Raw genomic sequence first — 16,942 nt, forward strand, 5'->3', positions numbered from 1 at the left:
TCAGAATTCATAGAAAATCAACTGGACCATGTCCATCCTTTTCATATACAAACTTCCATTGTCTTGTATTTAAATGTGTTTTCATTGCTACAGTGCATTTGTATTTCCCTCCTGTTTTTCTCTTTTCAGAGATAATTTGATCTACACCATGCTTTCACAGAGTTGATGAGCTCTTCTCGTATGTAACCATCTCTGTCAGGGAAGAACACCTTCACCTGGCAGAGGCAGGAAGCTGACTTCTCTGGGTCCTGTAGGGCCCTCCCTCCATTGCCCTTAGCAACAGGACTGAGTAGAGCTGTCCATCTTACTCTCTCTTCCATGTCCCCTGTCACGGGCTGACGTCCATTCAGTTTAGATCTTGAAGAACATGCATCTATTGTGTTACATGTCACGTGGAACAACTACTCAACTTAGTTTCTGCCACTGGGACCTAAAACAACAGATTGCCAACCTAAGTGTTTCAACACCATTGTAAATTGGGATCTGAGTTTAGACAACATGAACAGGATTTTCTTTAAAATTACAGTTCCTTACATGACAAAGAACCATTTTTCCCCACTCAATAGTTGTTATTCAAAATAGGAACTAATATGAATATAGTCTTCACAGGGAAAAGGTTCCAGTCAGTATCTATACTACAAATTCTAACTTCAGAAAATATTTGAATATGTTTGTGCTTAGATAACAAGTCAAGATATTTATTATGCTTCTTTCTGAGCATAGATGACTTATTGAAAACTACTCTTTTTTTCTTTTTTACTTTGGTGTGTGTGTGCATGCGTGTGTGTATGTATATGTATGTGTTTATGTGGGCATGTGTGTGAGTGTGTCCATATGTAGTCACCTGGTGTGGAGGCCAGAGGTTGATGTCGGACGTCTTTCTCTGTTGGTTGCCACACGATTTTTGAAACAGGGTTCTCACTGAGTCTGGAAGCCACAGATTGGCTACAGTGGCTGGCGACTTATCTTCCAAGTGTCTCCCTTGCCGCTTCCACCACAGCTGGGGTTACAGATGACGTCACTTTTACCAGAGTCTTGACGCTGCCATGGCAAGCGCTTCCCCAACTGAGTCGTCTCCCCAGCCTCCTCTCCTAATAGTTTTCTAAGAAATTTTATTTACGAAGTTGTTGCCACACAGTGGATGTAAAATTGAACAGAAGAGTCCAATGAACTTGGGTCAATATGAAATTACAGATTATTTTTCTTGCCACTTTCCAGGAAAGATACCATTTCAAGCAGAAGGCACACAGTTAGACTACCTGTAAACAAAGGTAAGGGAAATACTCATACCTTTGGAAGAGTGGAAAGAAACTGTACCTGGCTTTCCTCGAGGGCAGTGGTTCTCAACCTTCCTAACGCTGCAACCCTTTATTACAGTTCCTCACGTCATGGTGACCACAACCACAAAATTATTTTTATTGCTGTTTCATAACTGTAAGTTCAATAAAGTTGTGAATCGTAATGTAAACATCTGTGTTTTCTGATGTTTTTAGGTGACCCCTGTGAATGGGTCTTTCAATCCCAAGGGGGTTGCAATCCACAGGTTGAGAACCGCTGCTCTAGGAAAGGACACTGAATAGCTAAAGCTGGCATTGGGCCCCTTGAAGTCTATGGCACTTTTACAATATGTGAGTATTAGAAATTGAAAACTAAATATAAACAAAAATAAATATGTGCACTCAAATTCCTTTATTATTTTCGACCATCTTTTGTCCTTTCCTGACACATAGAATAAAAGTCCAGTGTTAGCTGGCTTGCTCTGCTTTGATTTAGTTTGATTTACTGCCAAAAACCATAGAGACTCTCCTCTTGTTGAGATAATAACTAGACCTGTTTCCCATTAAATATTTCAACACTGAATGTTGTGGGTACTCTTCCCTTCTTGACAACCAATGGCAATGCTGCTTAGGGAAATTTGGCCTGCTTTCAGGTCGGTGGAGACATGTGACAGAGAGCCCTACAGTGAAGGTTAAAATTGCCACCATGACTGTCAGAGAAGAATTATCAGTTAAGAGGCTACATCTACTCACTCATTTGTACACCACTCACTGAGCTAAACCAGGTAATGCTGGTGCTCCCCTGGGTTTTCCTATCTTCTTCTTTTAATGTTTACTTACACAAAATGCCTTGTTTTTACTGGCAATAGCCTGAATTTACACACACACAAAAGATGATGGATTAGGTGACTTCCTAACATCACCTCCAGCCTAATACACACACACACACACACACACACACACACACACACACACACACACACGTTGCATCAGGTTAAACAAAGCATAGTTTGCCTCAGACTTAACTAATTAACTTAACTAACTTAACTTAATTGTTCTCAAGGTGACTTGAAAGTCATGAGTTCATTTATATACTTTGGCTGTAATGAAGGGCAGGTGGGTAGTGTGCACAGTCCAGCAGTTAAGAAGTGAAGGAGTTAACGAAATTGAAGAGTTGAATAGTTAATGAACTGGTAGCATGTATCAGCTACTTCTACACTCATGTACATATTTATAAGAGTTATATACATCCTGGAGGGCTTATTACTCAGTCAAAAATGAAAACTTCAGGAAATAGAGGACAGGCAAAAGAATTTCAATTACAACGTAGTCAGAGATGACAGTTAGAAAAATAGTACAAAACTGAACTTCACAATGAGGAGGGAAATAATCTTGTCACACCTGAGCAAAGAGAACTATAGGAAAATAAACCATCAAGCTCTAGTCAGCTTCATTAGGATAACATAGCAAGTGTGAGTAGAACTGAGACATGATTTGCAGCATTGAGCTGAAGTTAAACACACATAATGAAGCACCATAAATGCTTTGTCTTAGCTATCTGCCCTGAGAATTGTCTATAAGAAGTACATGATGAGATAGAGTTCTTCCAACTGCACACAGTCTGGAATCACCTGGGAAGGGAATCTCAGTGAGGGATTATCTGGGTCAGATTAGCCTGTGGGCATGCCTGGGAGGGACTGTTTTCATTATATTAACTGAAATGTCCACTATGGGCAACACCATTCCCTGCATTTGGGTCCTGGACTGTGTAACACGGGGAGGTGGCTGAGCACAAATAAGTAGGCATGCCTTTTCCTCCCACTATGTGATGTGACCAGCCTCTTCAAGCTCCTACCTGTATGCTTTTCCCACAACGATGGACTACGTGACCTGGAACTGTAAGCTAAAATGAACCCTTTCTCCTGTAAGCTGCTTTTTGTCAGGCAATTTTATTGCAGCAACAGAAATGAAAGTAAAACTCAGACCACGCACGAGGAGCCCAGCCATGGCGTCTGGTGAGCAGCATCAGCTCAGCCCACCAGCATAGCACGTGGTTTCAGACTGCCAATATCTTCCTGCTGAGTGAACTTCTTATTCCATTGGATGCAAACATGGAGTCTGAATTCCGGGAGAGGCATTTTCTTATATTTTGTCTTTTTTATAGCAATCTCCAGCTTATCATATAGACAGATATTTAGTATAGTAGGCTGACTTTGAAACACGCTGTGTGCCTGGCCAGAAGTGGGGAATGGACACCTCAACTTTATGCTGCTTTGCCTGTAACATTGATGCAACTTGTTAAAAGGGCCTCTGGTGGTCTATTCTAATCCTCAGCTAGATCTTCCTGGGGAATTTTTACAGTTGACATTCCTCTTACATCCCTTCACAACATTGCCGGGGATCATGTAAAGAAAGTGCTCTTGACTTTTAGGAGATGATTTCATCACATAAGTAAAAGTATGAAGTCGACACAAAGTTGAACTTCACCAGGGCAGGGTTTTGCTTTCCAGGGTAGGAAATGAAAAAAAAAAAAATGGTGGCCATATGGCAGGAGTGGTGGCCATAACGGCTCATAAAACTGAGCCGTGTGTGGGCATGCGAGGTGGGGAGAGATGACAGGAGCAGTGGCTTGGAGCCACCAGTGGGAATTGAAAGAAAGAGAGGAGACTGGGCCAGTGACACAGTAAGCTGAAAATTCAGATTGTTAGAAGAAAATCGTCATAGGTGGTGACAGGTTCTGGGGAGACCCTGGAGCAAGTGGCTCAGGTGGGGTTGAAAAGAGATCACGGGGTATGAACAAGGAAGGCACTAAGGAACCCATGTCGCAGGCGCCATTTTTATATTGCAATTGAATTTCCCTCAAACAAATAAATAAAAAAAAGGGAGAAAAGGAGGATATGAAGGTAGTGGACTACTTCCTACAGTTTTCCAATGGTAGGAGTTGATAGGTCAACTGTACCATGAGATGGGTAGGTCACGGTAGGCTCAGGATGCACTTAAAAATCAATATTTTATTAAGCATATGAATGAACATCTACTAATATATATGAGTTTCCCAGAATAGGGGTAATATCACATATTGCTAATTTATATGAAATAGCAGAAAACACTCCAAAAATGCTTTTATATACTTAGGAGTAATTCAGAAAATTTTTGTGACTGTGAATATTTTTTCTACTTATAGAATTGATCAGAACTGCCAGTTACTGTCTTATTTGGGAACTATTAAGGGATCAAATGAGAACATTGAGGAGGTGATGGGTGCAGGGCTTGATACACAGGAGGCTCTTGGGGAAAACTGATGGTTTTCAGTGCAGAGAAAGATGGGACCACCTGAAGGAACTTCTGCATCAAGGATTCCTTCACCTACATTGGTAAGTAATTGTTTTTCTAGTATTTATGTGAAAAATCCCTTATTAAGAAACAAGAGGTTGGAGAGATGGATCAGCAACCCTATACTCATATAAATGCCAGCTGGTGCAGCAGCTGGCTAATAATCCTAACCTTTGGTGAGCAGAGACGGGAAGTCCCCAGAGCAAACTAAGACCAGCCCTAAGGGTGATATCCAGGTTCAGCGATAGTATAGCATCTCAATCAACAACTGGAAGGGGCTCTGGGCCCCAAACATACACCAGTACTATTCACAAACATGTGCCCTCAAAACATGTGAACACACACACACACACACACACACACACACACACACACACACCATGGGGTAAGGGAGCAACAGATATTCTGCTTCCAGAGGTTACATAAACTGGTGGAGGTGAGAATGTTATGATTGTTGTTAGTACAACTGACTAGTAATGGTTTTATAATCATGGATACATACTAAGAAACTAAATCCTGAACCAATGTATAAACACAGTAAAACAAACAAAAAACAAAACCCTAACTCTTAAAGTTAGAAGGCAAAAGACAAACTAAGAACGTTATTCACAGCATGTAGGAAGGAAAAAGAATACTCAAAAAAGTGTTATAAAATAATGAGGAATATATAAACAATAATTTTAAAAAGTTAAGAATGTGAAAGGGGACTAAATTATAAAGACTAATAAATATATAAGAACATGTTTTTTTTCAGGAGGAAAGACCTCCCAACCACTAGGAATGAGAATCAGAACTACTGAATTTTGGTTGACAATTGACATTAAAAACAAAACAAACAACAACAGCAAAAAAAAAACCCAAACAAACAAACAACCAAAAAACCAACCTTAATTACATTGTTTTTTGAGGCAGCGTCTTTCTATGTAGCCCTGGCTGGCCTGAAACTCTAAGTAGACAGGCTGATCTCAGATTCAGAGATCCATCTGCCTCTGCCTCCTGTATGCTGGGATCAAAGGTGTATGCCACCATGCTCCATCCTAATATGCTTTCAAACATTTCCTTTCTGAGAATCTATTCTAAGGAGGTAAGTAGACAAATAAACAAAAAAAGATATTTACCTAGGGATTAGTAACAGCAGAAAAATACTTAGAAGTATTAGAAGTCATGAACTGATTTGCAATAGATTTTTTTAAAATTTTTTTTATTTTGCAATACAATTCAGTTCTACATATCAGCCACAGATTCCCTTGTTCTCCCCCCTCCGGCCCCCCTCACCTTCCCCCCAGCCCACTCCCCATTCCCACCTCCTCCAGGGCAAAGCCTCCCCCAGGGACTGAGATCAACCTGGTAGACTCAGTCCAGGCAGGCCCAGTCCCCTCCTCCCAGGCCGAGCCAAGTGATCCTGCATAGGCCCCAGGTTTCAAACAGCCGACTCATGCAATGAGCACAGGACCCGGTCCCACTACCTGGATGCCTCCCAAACAGATCAAGCCAATCAATTGTCTCACCCATTCAGAGGGCCTGATCCAGTTGGTGACCCCGCAATAGATTTTTGAATGAAAATGTAAGACTGCATACTTTTGTATGAAAACTCTGTGTGTGTGTGTGTGTGTGTGTGTGTGTGTGTGTGTGTGTGTGTGTGTGTGTCTGTGCATTTGTATCTGTGTGGATAAGTCCCCAAACTGGTCAGTGATTTTCTTTGAGTGCAGGAATGTGTTGATACATTTGTTTTCTCTTTATTGTTGAACAGTTTGGATTGTATACAAGGACCATTTCCAACACTGCTGAGATCTTTGTTCATGTCCCTGCCCTGCCTTGAACCCCTCTTACTTCCACTCTCTGTTCTAATGTACACCCTACAAAGGTCTTTGTTTATCACTCTCCTTGGAATGGAAGCACCGCCACTCTCCTTCATACTTCAGCCCCTTTCCCTGCATTAGTTGGTGCTTAACACCAACTAATATATTTTCATTTCATTTGTTTATTTATTTATTGTATGACTTCCTCACCTGCACTAGAGAGTAACCTCACAAGGGCCCAGTGCTGAGAACAGTGTCAATGATCATGAATTTAATAAGTAAGTGATGAATTGGTAAATGAAATAATGTCCATAAGCTGAACATTGTAGTTGGAGTTTTCTCCAGTCCCACTCGGGCCTACAGCCACTCAGACCCAAGTAAACACACAGAGACTTACATTACTTATAAACTGTATGGCCATGGCAGGCTTCTTGTTATCTAGTTCTTATATCTTAAATTAACCCATTTCTATTAATCTATAAGTTGCCACATGGCTTGTGGCTTACTGGTACTTTATGTCTTGCTTCTCATGGCGGCAGTGGCTGGCAGTCTTCTGACTCAGCCTTCCTCCTCCCAGAATTCTCCTCTCTGCTTATCCTGCCTATACTATACTTCATGCCTGGCTACTGGCCAATCAGCATTTTATTTATCAATCAATCATAGCAACACATTACAGCATACAGAAGGACATCCCCAGCAGAACATCCTACAAAATAATTCCCAGAAAATACCTTAAGGGGAGGAGAATTATTCACTTATAGACACTTGGAGTTTTGTTTAGGTCCACCTCTATCAAAGAGAAAATTTTTACTAACATTCAGGTTAATTTTTATGTTAAATTTTACTTAGCTAAGTACTTATGAGTTTAACTCGGCTCTGGCGGTGGGGCTTACATCCATTTTCTCTTTTGAATCTGTGATCATCACTGAATTAAATAACTTGTACCCAAGACTGCTGAAAGCCCATTCCCCCAATGTGTTACCTATTTCAGGGAAAATTCAAGGAAGAACACAGAAATTTCATGGTGGAAAAAAAAAAACCCTGAATTTCCTTCTTATCGAGTTTGTGAGTATTGTTTCCTCTGGTAAATAGGGAGACAGCACTTCCCCTCCTCAATACCCAAATTAGGACCTGATGAGTTCTCTGAATTTAGGGCTAAAAACCCTTGGAAAGATACACCCACCACTCCAATGATATCGGGTGCTTGGACTTCATAGTGCTGCTGTATCTGTTTAGAATATGAGAGAAAATACTAGGAAAAGAAGAGCAATCTCAAACTTGGATTCACCTGTTTGTTTCTCAGCGGCTGGACCACTTCTCTGACACACAGCTCCAGATCCGTGACGTAATCCCTCTCTGTCTGTATCAGCTCCCCGATGATTTTCGCCCGCTTTGCCATCATCCTTTGCATCTGTTTCTCTTTCTCAGGGGTTTGGGTCTCAGCTGAGCAGCGCTCAGTCTGTGGCGTCATCTTTTCTGTTAAACAACATGTTCAAGTGAGATGATCTGCCGAGGTTTCTTTTTCCTCCAAAACATACATACAGTGCAGGGTTGTTGTTAGCCAAGCAAAAGGCTTAGCTATCTGTACTGTGGATCCCAGGAAGTCCTATGTTAGTTCTCCACTAGATAGAAATCCTATAAAATCATAAATAAGATGAAGACAAGAGAGAACTACTTCTACAATGTTATGAAATGATATTCAAATGTCATGGCTTCTGACACATCCTGTTGCTAGAATCTCAGTCTACAAAGTTTACCTTCAGTTTGGAGATAGAATGTATAAAAAGTCAACTCAGAACTTCTGAACATGTCTGCTTTTGAAAACAAGGAACATTTTAATTAGGAAGCGAAATGCCTCCCAATTCTTTTTGTCCCTATTACTAAAACTAAAAACTAAAAAGTCAGTAATACTCAATGGAATGAAAATCAATTGAATGTGATTGGGTTTTTTTCTTTTCATTCATAATCAGAACCCATGAACAGTGAGACAGTGGGGGATTAAAAAATTTCAACTACGATTTCTCATGGATTATCTTTGATATTGCATAAATCTTGTTATTTCTTAATTATTGAACCAATCTGTTTGTTTGTTTGAAGTCATGATATTGAGAGGTTGAAATACATGGTATGTCTCATATGCAGCCAAGTATTTGTATGGGATATTAAGGCAAGAAAATTAAAATCAGCCGGGCGGTGGTGGCGCACGCCTTTAATCCCAGCACTCGGGAGGCAGAGCCAGGCGGATCTCTGTGAGTTCGAGGCCAGCCTGGTCTCCAAAGCGAGTTCCAGGAAAGGCGCAAAGCTACACAGAGAAACCCTGTCTCGAAAAACCAAAAAAAAAAAAAAAAATCATCAAGGAAAAACTTCTCACAACAATGTGAAACTCTGGAAGCTACAAACTAACTGTCCACCATAAGTTCAGACCAGGACCTGAAATCAGAGAAGTCATAGACATCAGGGTGCACTCTCTCTCTCTCTCTCTCTCTCTCTCTCTCTCTCTCTCTCTCTCTGTGTGTGTATCTGATTCAAGGATGAAGCTTAACTTATATGTCAGTCTCTGCAGTTGGACACAATTTTATTTCACTTAAGATTAATATTATTCTTGAAACTGATATGTGAGAAATTTTCAATGTTAATAAAATAAACTTTGCAAAAGGATCTTGAAAACTCTACAGAAAATAAAAAGGTACAAACCACAATATGTACAAGTGGAAATAAACAGAGCTCTTTACCTGGTTGGCCCTGGAAACGGAGCTAACGGGCTACTGGAGGAGGGTTCAGGAGAGGAAGCAATGGTCTGTTATAAAGAGGCTTGCCCAAGAAGATGAGTAGACACTTTAAAAAGCAAAGAACCTTCTCTTCCTGCCTGACTAACTCTTGCAATCTAGAAAAGCGCATAACCAAACATTTCTGGAGAATGTTGTAAAGGAAACTCCAACATCAGATTGTACTAGAGCTGGCATCAATCCTTCTGTCATTAGGAACGACCATGGCTTTGACAAGTGACATAAAAACACGCTTAGACCATTCCATGTTAAAGAAACAATCTCCAGGGGCTGTATCAACAGACAGAATCTATATAAGGAGAATGAATGTCGGGGTGGGGGTGTTCTGCAGCCTTCATATTTTTATTTGTTAAGGGAATTTTGGGTATGCTTGTTAATCAGTACAGATTTTAATAGACAGTGGCATAATCCTGTATTTCAGAGCCCCCAAATTAAAAGGACAAGTTATATCCAGTGCCGTTACTATTAGTTCTATGTGATGTGAAAGCAAGAAGGTCCCTTTGTTTGGGAAGACACAGCAGTGAGCAGCCATGTACACAGCTATTGAGAACCTTTAAAGATTCTTATTGTTGTGATTTTGTTTTGAGGTTAGGGTGAACTTGAATTCTCTAAGCAACTGAGGATGACCTTAAACTTTTGGTCCTCCTGCCTCTGCCTCCTATGTACTGGGATTACAGTATATACCACCATGTCTAATTTTTAAATTTATGCAATACTGTGAATCAAACCCAAGGGTTGTACATGTTAAACAAGCATTCAAATGACAGTAGCAGTAGCAGGAGCAACAAAGACAGGGAAATAGTTTTAAAGTTTTTTAAAAAATATTATATATACTTAAAGGTATACAATATCATTTAAATCACATATATAGAGAAATGACTTGATGGGGGCTGTGAGACAGAGTAGAGAGAGACTGACAACATGTAAGGAGTCTTTACTTCAGGGATATATGAAATATAGCACAGAAAATCATGTCTCTAGCAGAGTGTAGAATATTAACCAAGGTGTGTTACTTTTGTTTATGTTGCATTTGTTTAACTATGAAGCTGTATTACTGTGCCTGTCCAAAACACCTGATGGGCTAATAAAGAACTCAATGGCCAATAGCCAGGCAGGAGAAAGGATAGGCGGAGCTGGCAGGATATTTAAAAGAAGAAATCTGGGAGAAAGAAAGAAGTAGCCAGAGAAGAAGAAGGAGGACTCCAGGGGCCAGCCACCCAGCTACACAGTAAGCCACACAGTAAGAATAAGATTTACAGAAGTAAGAGAACAGAAAGAGCCCAGAGGCAAAAGGTAGACAGGATAAATTAAAGCAAGTTGGCAAGAAACAAGCCAAGCTAAGGCCGTGCATTTATAATTAAGAATAAGCCTCCATGTGTGATTTATTTGGGAGCTGGGTGGCAGGTCCCCAAAATATCAAAGACCAACCAACAATGGCTGTGAGCAGAGAGCTCAAAGCCAACCCTAACACTAACCCTGAGTCCACTTACTTAACATTGTCTTGAAAACTAGACAAACACACGTTACAAAAACAATCTTAGAACCTAACAAGGACCTTTATCTATCTTTGTCAAGGAAATACCCCTAACACATATCCCTAGACTCCTTCCAGTTCTAAATTCCAGTCCTCAATTCCACGTCCACTTCTTCCCGAACTGTTCCAGTTGCTGTACTTTAAGACATACTACAACAGGTTTTTTAAAAATTAAAAATGACATAGTTTTTTTTTTCTAGTGCCTCATAGCATCTCAGTCACAGCTGTGGATCCTGGGGGACTTTTGGTTGATATAAGATGTTGGTCAAGATATTCAGTTTCAAAAGCGTTTCTCAGCAGCAAAAAATCTTCTCATAGAATTCAGAGTTGAGCAACCTTCTAGATATCTTTGTTTGCTCTTCTGACTCAAGTTTATGACAGGAACAAAGACTCACCTTGCATCATTTTATGGTCAGATCTCCAAACATTTTGATGTTTGCTTGCATTCTTAAACTAACAACCTCTCCACACAATGCATTGTGAACACCAAGTTTTGTTTTAACAAGCTCCTTCTTGCCTTTAAAACTTTTTTGTGCATTTGGTTTATACCATGTTTTACACAGAAATATATCTGTAGCACAGGCCAGCCAATAGCTACCACCACAGTCAGCAGGCAGCTGTAAAACCAACGTGCAGCCGAGACTAAAAGGACATTTACATTCTTATAACCAAAAATAACAATACCCCTGGTTGTTAAAGGAGGAATGTGTGGCAACTCTTCCCGCCATTCTCTACCTCTGTCGCCTGCAAACATTCTTCTTGGAGCTCTGGTGATGAACCTGAACCATTTTTATCAAATTTAATTGTTAAACTTTGTGAGCATTCACAGTCAAGGATGAATGACAGCTGCCAGAGCGCTGTAGAGAAGACAGAAATCATGGAGCAGCTTATGTGGAAGTTCCTTGGGATCCTTAACACAACACAAATGTTAAGCTTCCCTACAGGCAGATTATCCACAGAGATCTGAGATCTTTAAAGAAATGCAGATGATAAGCGAACCCCAGGCCAGGAAGCCATGGGATTCTTTATTCTATACTGTTCATGTTGGTTCTCATTTAAATCTCTGGTGTTAGTAACATGTGAAAGCATAAACATGCTCTGCTCTGTGCTTCACTTCCTGTGCAGCACTCAGCACATGGCATGAAACAGCCACACTTTAATGTACAGGACACTTGCTGTTAGGGTCTTTTGCCCAAATATAAGATAACAGGAGAATTTGGAAAGCTTGTGAAACAGTCTAAGTTAAACTGCCATGTTTTGCTTATTATTTGAATTCTCCTTTTACATATCTTCAATTTTTGATCAGTTTTATTGGGACATAATCCATCCCATATCCAAAAATATATGATTCAGCTTTCCATCACCCCAGGGCAAATAGTTACCCCACTGTTTTATGATTGACAACTAGTCCAGAAAAAAGTTTGTTCCTAGCCGGGCGGTGGTGGCGCACGCCTTTAATCCCAGCACTCGGGAGGCAGAGCCAGGCGGATCGCTGTGAGTTCGAGGCCAGCCTGGGCTACCAAGTGAGTTCCAGGAGAGGCGCAAAGCTACACAGAGAAACCCTGTCTCGAAAAAACCAAAAAAAAAAAAAAAAAAAAGTTTGTTCCTAACATAGACAGATAAGACGGGAGAGAAGGAGGAAAATAAATCTGGAAGTCTGTGTGAGGACTGAGATGGACTTTAAAACCCTGAGAACTCGCTGGGGAGGGCACATGCATGAAGAAGACCCTGGTCCTTTATGAATACAAAGGACGTGAAAAGATGTCCAATGGTAAGGGAGGTTGCAGGATGGGGAAGCAAAGGCTTCCTTCACTGGTAGCCAGGTTCTACATAGAATTAGTCTACATAGAATTAGTGATGTGTTTGTTGCTGATAATATTGCTGCTTCTACTGCTCTCTGGGGGTAGACTTAACAAGTGATTTTTTTCAAACTGTAAAGTAATATATATTTATAACAACTATTGTCAAAGGTAAGTACATAGACTTCAGAGCCAGGAAATGTGGATTTAAACTTTGACTCGACCATTTATTAGAGCTGTAATCTTCAGCAAACTCTTTAACACTGTATAGGTAAAATTCCTCATCCATAAATTAGGATAATGATAGGAAACATTAGAAAGAAGTTTTGGGAATGAAAATAATTGATGTTTATTAAACATTTGCAAAGTGTAACATATTTACAGCACATGCCAGGTAAATGGTTGTTATCATTAGCTGTGTTCTCTTTTGTAGTTGTAATATGGTTTTCACTGGATTAATAGCTGTTTTATAGTTTAGTGTATAACCTCTCACAAAATGTTTTTTTTCATGCATGGACAGACATATGATTATAATAGTTCATTTATTTTATTTTCAATAGTAGTAGGCTCACATGCATCTTCTGCAACTTTTGCACTTTTAAAGTGAACTTTATTTTTAAAACAATTTTCTTTAAAAATAGTTTTAACTTATATTTATTACTATTATTGTGTGTGTAGGGGGGTATGCACTTATGGAGAAGACAACTTTGTGGAATTGGTTTTTTCCTTTTCATGAGTTCCAGGGGTAAAACTCAGGTCATCACACTTTTGTCGCAAGTCCTTTACCTGGGGAGCCATCTTGTGGGCCCCTATTGTACCTTATACAACATGTAGTGGGAACCTCTTTTGAAATATGTGCATACTGTTTCAACAGTGGGATAGTGGTATCACCACATCTATTGCCTATTATCTAATCTTTATTCTTTGTGTGTGTGTGTGTGTGTGTGTGTGTGTGTGTGTGAGAGAGAGAGAGAGAGAGAGAGAGAGAGAGAGAGAGAGAGACAGAGAGAGAGAGACAGAGAGAGATAGAGAGACAGAGAGAGAGAGACTGGGGGAGAGAGAGAGAGCGCTGAAGTCTAACTAGATTAAAATACTTGTATCTAGGACACATTTCAAATCAAGACCAGAAAGAGGAAACACACTCAGGAGAAGAGTAGAAATGAAACTGTCAAAAGTGCTGCAGAAGAATCACATTAATATCACAGTCCTTCCCCAGCCTTTGCTCTGGATGAGGACAGAGAGAAAGTTTCCTCTGATAGAACTCTGAGTGGCTCGTCTATGAGTTTTGGATCTGAGCTTATCAAATGTTTAACAATTAATTATGAAGCCCTAAAACTGTCCTGGGAACCAGGATACAGCTACTTTTAAACATCAAATAACGAGTCTCTTTTCTCACGCCACTCCACTCCTGGTGGGGGAGGAACACACAGAGGTGCAGTGTGTCATTTCAGATCCTCAAAGGTGATGAGGGATATGGGGGAGGTGAAGCAAGGAGGGGGCTGGTGAGAGCCCAAACTCCATGATGATTTTAAATCAGAGACCAAGAAGGGCTGACTATTAAGCAAGAATTTGAAGGACTGGAAAGACAGGTAAGTGGCTTTTAGTGGAGAAACCGGTTAGTGGGAAGCTGGGGCCCAAATGGGCAAACTTCATTTAGGTTGAGGAAGGTCAGTGACCAGGAAAAGAGATAAGAGAACTGCAGGAAAGGATAGCATTGGAGAGACTGTGGTGTCTCAAAAGGGTTTTAAGCATGCATACATAGTATAAGACAAGGGCATTAATACATTTAAATGTTTTGAAGTTAAGCATATACATTAAAACACTGAGGCCAACCACTCAAATATGTGACATTTCAAAACCCATGGAGACAAAATAGAATGAGAGGGGAAACAAGCAATCCACAGGAGGAGAAAAAACAGACAGACAGGAACAAGTATAGTGTAGTCACTCCAGTCATGAGAAATCAATAGCCAGCAACCAACCAAGTGTTTAGAAATCTGTACGCTGTCCACACAAGAGAACCAAGCACATGGGAAAAGTAGGAGTGAACTTCCTTTGTAAATGCTGCGCAAACAGTGGTTGGGAGACGAACAATGTGGCTATTTCTGTATTGGACTAAACAGACTACAGGGTAAAATGAGAATAGGCACAGCATGACACTAACATGTGCTGTGTATCAGGAAGACAGGAAAATCCAAGCTCCATGTGAACATCAAAACACGACATGACATCACAACAGAACACAACATCACAACACAATATGACATTATAACATGACATGATACCACAACATGACACGACATCACAATAAGACATGACATCACAACACGTGAAGCAAAACACTTGAAAACTGTGTGCAGAATTAGACAAACCACCCCAGCCATGATCTGTAGCATTGAGAACACAGTACAGTACCCGGTAGGTCTGCCAGGAAAGAAAACATTTCCAATAGGCACTCAGAGATACGGCTTATTCCCAAGGCCTCATGTAACCTTTCTGAAAATGTGCCATACTCTAAGTCATAAAGTTTCAAAGAACTGGTAAATAAGAACCACAACTTCAGTGAAATTAAGGCAGAAATTAGCAAAACTTAATGGCTAATATGCTTTGGAATTAATATTAAAACTCCCAATTTACTAATTGTGATAGAAAAAAATTAAAATATGGGCCAGAGGATGGCTTAGTGGGTAAAAAGTCTCATCTTGTAGTTTAATGACCTGAGTTTCATTCTCAGAAACTATGTAGAAGTGGAAAGAGTTGTTCTCCAACCTTCAAGTACACTCCTTGGTGCACACACCTACACATACATCATACACCACATACACACACACACACACACACACACAGAGGCACACACATATCACACATTAATAATAAATGTAATTAACTATGGGCAAGACATGGTTATTTAAAAAATAAATATATGTTACTTCTAAGGATATGGAAAACCCTACATATCAAAACATGTATAGTGTACTTAAAGCAAAATATGCTGAAAATACTTAAATTCATGTATAAGAAAAGACGCAAGGGGGCCTCCCCTTCACCATGCAGCTAGAGTGGTGCATCTCTCAACTTTCATCAGAAAGGCTCTTTTGCAGTAAACGGGACTTATACAGTGAGCCACACTGGTCAACATACAGAGAATAAGACACAATAGAGAGCTCAGCACTAAACTGGACATCTATATCACACTGTTTGCCCCCAAGGCTCTGGGATCATCACAGAACAGGGGACAGAAAGGTTGTAAGAGCCAGAGGGAGTGGACATCGGGAGTGAAACACTGTTTTCAGGACATGGCAGTCCTGGTGCACACATGAACTCAGAGTGGCCATGACTATGCGCCCAAGACCTCCTCAGAATTGAGCCAGATGAAATCCAAGTATGGATGGGGAGGGGCTCATGAAGTCCCACCCCTACCTGAGTAGCCACAGGCGATTGATGGCCAGAGAGGGAGGGAATTTTAGCTTTATTCCCTGAAAGACACTATTTCTCAGAGCCAGCTATTGTAAACAAGATCAATGCACCATACTTAGAAATAAAACTTTGAGTTTTAATAAAATAAAAATAGAGAATCTTAAATGTACTGGAGAAGAAAAGACCTGCAAAGAAATAACAATGGGATCCACGAGTGAATGACAGGAAAGAGGAAAATGCCTTCGAGGCGTCAAGAGAAAAGATTTACTGCCCTAGAACTGTGCTTAACAGGAGTCTCTCAAGGATGAAGAGCCAATAAACATTCATTTTATCAACAAATATCCTCATTAAAGGAAATCTGAGCGACTTTCCCTCACAGAGCAAAAGCTTTCATGGGGAATATTGAAATGAGAAAGGAATCAGAAGGGAGAAGGAACATAAACAGGAGGAGAAAAATAAGAAGCTCTTGGTCAGGGTTTCTATTGCTGTGATGAAACACCATGACAACAGCAACTTGGGGAGGAAAGAGCTTATTTTTGGCTTATGCTTCCACATAACAGTTCATCATCAAAGGAAGTCAGGACAAGAACTCAAGCAGGGGAGGAACCTGGAGGCAAGAGATGATGTAGGGGCCATGGAGGGATGTTGCTTACTGGCTTGCTCCACATGGCTTGCTCAGCCTGCTTTCTTATAGAACCCAGGACCTAGCCCAGGGATGGCACTATCCACCATGGGCTTGCCTCTTTCACATGAATCACTAATTTAAAAAATGCTCTACAGGTTTGCCCGTAGCCCGATCTTATGGATGCATTTTCTCAACTGAAGGTCCCTCCTTTCAAATGACTCTAGCTTGTATCAAGTTGACATAACTAAGGGCCAAGGGTGATGGTGTGCGCACCGAATCTCAACACTCTGGAAGCAGAGGCAGGTACTTCTCTGTAAATTCAAGGCCAGCCTGGTTTACATAGTGAGTTCTCAAAAACAGGAAACAGCTAGA

General features: G+C 40.5%; 1 protein-coding gene across 1 annotated transcript in view; it reads right to left on the bottom strand.

Moving 5' to 3' along the window:
• Arhgef38 (Rho guanine nucleotide exchange factor 38) overlaps positions 1-16,942 on the bottom strand; it is a 117,404-nt gene that overhangs the window by 79,637 nt on the left and 20,825 nt on the right. Inside the window, 1 exon segment of the mRNA XM_059266280.1 lies at positions 7,698-7,885. Within this exon segment, the coding sequence (XP_059122263.1) occupies positions 7,698-7,885 (188 nt within the window).

The sequence above is a fragment of the Peromyscus eremicus genome, chromosome 6 (assembly GCF_949786415.1).
Source record: "Peromyscus eremicus chromosome 6, PerEre_H2_v1, whole genome shotgun sequence".
Taxonomy (NCBI): domain Eukaryota; kingdom Metazoa; phylum Chordata; class Mammalia; order Rodentia; family Cricetidae; genus Peromyscus; species Peromyscus eremicus.